We start from the raw sequence: 3,008 nt of genomic DNA on the forward strand, positions 1-3,008 counted from the left end.
ACTGTATTTGATTCTAAGAAAAGTATAGTGAATCCTTTCGGTGGTTGGAAGAAGGGGTGACGTAGGAGAGTTTTGCTCCAAACATCCATAAACAACTTTTTATGTCATTTACATTTTGTCATCCTCTCCTTCATCGGTTCTTAGCTTCAAACCTGAGCAAACATTTCCACACTTGATTCGCTTCAAGAGTTTGCAAGGGTTTGTGAAGAATAGAAAGTGATACAAATCCCTAACAGGATTTCTATCAAACCGTTTTTACACGAAGTTGTCATCAAAAGTTAGACCCCTATCTCTATTGGTGTCACCGATTCTTTCAGAATTATTAAATAATAACACAAAAATTCAGAATTAATCAACATAGACAGAAACTTTTTATGAACAAATGTGAGATTAACTTTTTATTAATCTCGTTAGAATAAAATTTCACTCAAGTTAATTTATGTGTTTTATGAATAATAAAGAACAGCCCAGTCCATACCAAACTGATTTCAAATTTAAATTATTTCTAAAACACATGACTGGTAAAATTTTTAAATTAGAGATCATCCTTGTTCAAGTGTTATTTTGAGATATTAATTTCAATTTTGGCTTGGATAGAATGTTTTTATTTTTAAAATGATGAATATGGGCTCCAAAGAAATTTCAATTTTTATTTTTAAAACTACAGATGACCGATAACCCTAAATTTGACTAGTGATTTTGTTTAGCCAATTTATCTTTAATTATCATTACTTAACAAATTTTTCAAAGCTGAATAAGTTCAAACCTCTGGCTTAATCTCAATGAACTTTAAATTATCAATAGCAAAACAGATCAAGAAAGCTTAGACCAAATGTAACCAAAACTGGCCATTTTGAAGTTGTTTTTGGTTTTAAAGTTCAGTCTGAGTTTTGATGTCTTAAGGTTTTACTTTTCTTTTTCTCTTTTTCTTTTTTTCTTTTTTGATTTACTTATGTTACATTAGGTAAAGATGAATGTGGAAAAATTAAAACCAAATAAAAATAAAATTTAAAAGCATGCAAATATATTTTTAATGTTATAGGCAAATTAAAATTAAAATGCAAAGAAAGGGAAATTCAAGATCTTACAATGATGATATGCTCTTGATTTCCTGGAGTAATTTCAGTTGTTGGAAAATTTTGGCAGCGCAAGGGCACACAATTATGTAAAATTCGGGTCTATGATGGTCTCTTCTTGTGTGGGGTGGCTAAGTATTTATGGGCAAGGTTGGAAGGATCTAGAGATCATATATAAGACTCCAACCTTTCATTTCATTTAATGACATGTCAAATTGCAAAACTAATGTTCCACCTTATCTTCCATGGTTTTAAGTCTTTCAAATTCTTTGAAGTCAATACATTTTTCTTGTTTGCCTCAAAAAAAAAAAATTGCAAAACTTATTCTAAAGAAAATAATTTTATTTATTCATATTGTTAAGCAAATAATACTAACTAATTAATTCAAATTCAAACTAATCTAATTAATTGTAAACCAACTAATCTGATTAATTAATAATCAAATAAATTAATCTAATTAATATATAATAATCGAAATTATATATATATATATATATATAATACATATTAACATATTAAAAGAAATTTTTACTTATTTCCATAATTTCTTCATTTGAAAGTTCCGTTTGATTTTTTATAAATTTCAAACAAAAAAAAACACTTTCAAATATTTTTCAACAAAAATTAAAAAATATTTTTTCTCCATATATATATATATATAAATACATATATATATATATATATAAATACACAGCGGTGGGTGGACAGCTTTATATCCAAGCAAGCAATCGTTCATCAAAAGAGAGAAAGAAGCACTAGAAACTCGAAAACAAATCTCATTGATTTTCCTGTCTCCTCCTCGAATAGATATATAGATCATGACGGCGGCGGCGACGACATCTGATTATACTAAAAGTGTCGGGAGAAGAAATAACGGAGGTCAAGGGAAGAAGAAGATTAACATTGCGCGAATTGAAAATAAATCTCAAAGAATGGTGAGTTTCTCCAAACGCAAATCTAGTCTGTTAAAAAATGTGAGTGAGTTTCAAAAATTGACAGGACAAGAGGTTGGCGCCGTAGTCTTCTCCTCCGCCGGTCAAATGTACACCTCCATCAACAACAACGGCGGGGGGCCCTCCTCCTTTGACTTTATTGTTGACCGAATCCTGCAAGTTGGCGATCCCTCCTCCACCTCCACCTCGACGATACAATTACAACAAGATATCAGGATGAGGACGACGACGACTAGGGAATCATTCGACAAGGACGACGACGATGACTCTGCGTTTCTCAATGCAATGGGTTTAGATGATGATCTTGTTGAGTCCAATGATTTACAATTACTGGCGTCCAAGATGGCGGATCTCGAGAGGATTAAAGAGGAGGTTGACAGCCGCATAACTTCTTCTTTTTAGTAATCTAATCTAATCCTAATGGTTGTTGTTGTTGTAGGGATCGATGTATTTCACTATATATCTATATATATATATATATATATATATGGTTTCAACAAACCTATTTTTCTTAAACATATTTTTTTCAGAATTATAGTACTGTTGTTTAATTAATAATGTGATTTAGTAATTGGGATGATAATGTTTGATTACTAGTACTGTATGTAGGAATTTTCTTTAGTCCTAAATTCATGATTCTAAACAAATACATATTAGATTTCTTTTCTTTCAGGCTTTAATCTATAATCTTATAGATCGATAATATCTAACATGGATGAATCACAATCCTAATACATAAATTTCTCTATGTCCATAAGTTGATTAAACAAGCGGAAGCGTACCTGAATTCATGATGAAGATCTTTGAGTTTGGGTTTGCTCTTCCAATTCTACAAGCGGTTTTCTCCCTTCTTCTCTCTTACGATGGAGGTTAATGAGAAAATGAAAACTGGCTACTTGTGAATCGGGGAACCACAACCCTTTTATATTTATTTATTTATTTATTATTTAACCATCATAAATAATAAATAAATTGACGG

General features: G+C 30.7%; 1 protein-coding gene across 1 annotated transcript; it reads left to right on the forward strand.

Moving 5' to 3' along the window:
• Positions 1–1,894: 1,894 nt before the first annotated feature.
• Positions 1,895–2,431, forward strand: LOC124917226 (MADS-box protein FBP24-like). Its single transcript, XM_047457699.1, has one exon. The coding sequence runs from the start codon at positions 1,895–1,897 to the stop codon at positions 2,429–2,431; it is 537 nt and encodes a 178-aa protein (XP_047313655.1).
• Positions 2,432–3,008: the final 577 nt, after the last annotated feature.

Source organism: Impatiens glandulifera, unplaced genomic scaffold (genome assembly GCF_907164915.1).
Source record: "Impatiens glandulifera unplaced genomic scaffold, dImpGla2.1, whole genome shotgun sequence".
Lineage (NCBI taxonomy): Eukaryota > Viridiplantae > Streptophyta > Magnoliopsida > Ericales > Balsaminaceae > Impatiens > Impatiens glandulifera.

Excerpts from the sequence above, each read along its gene's own strand:
- LOC124917226 (XM_047457699.1), top strand. The coding sequence starts at position 1,895 with ATGACGGCGGCGGCGACGACATCTGATTATACTAAAAGTGTCGGGAGA.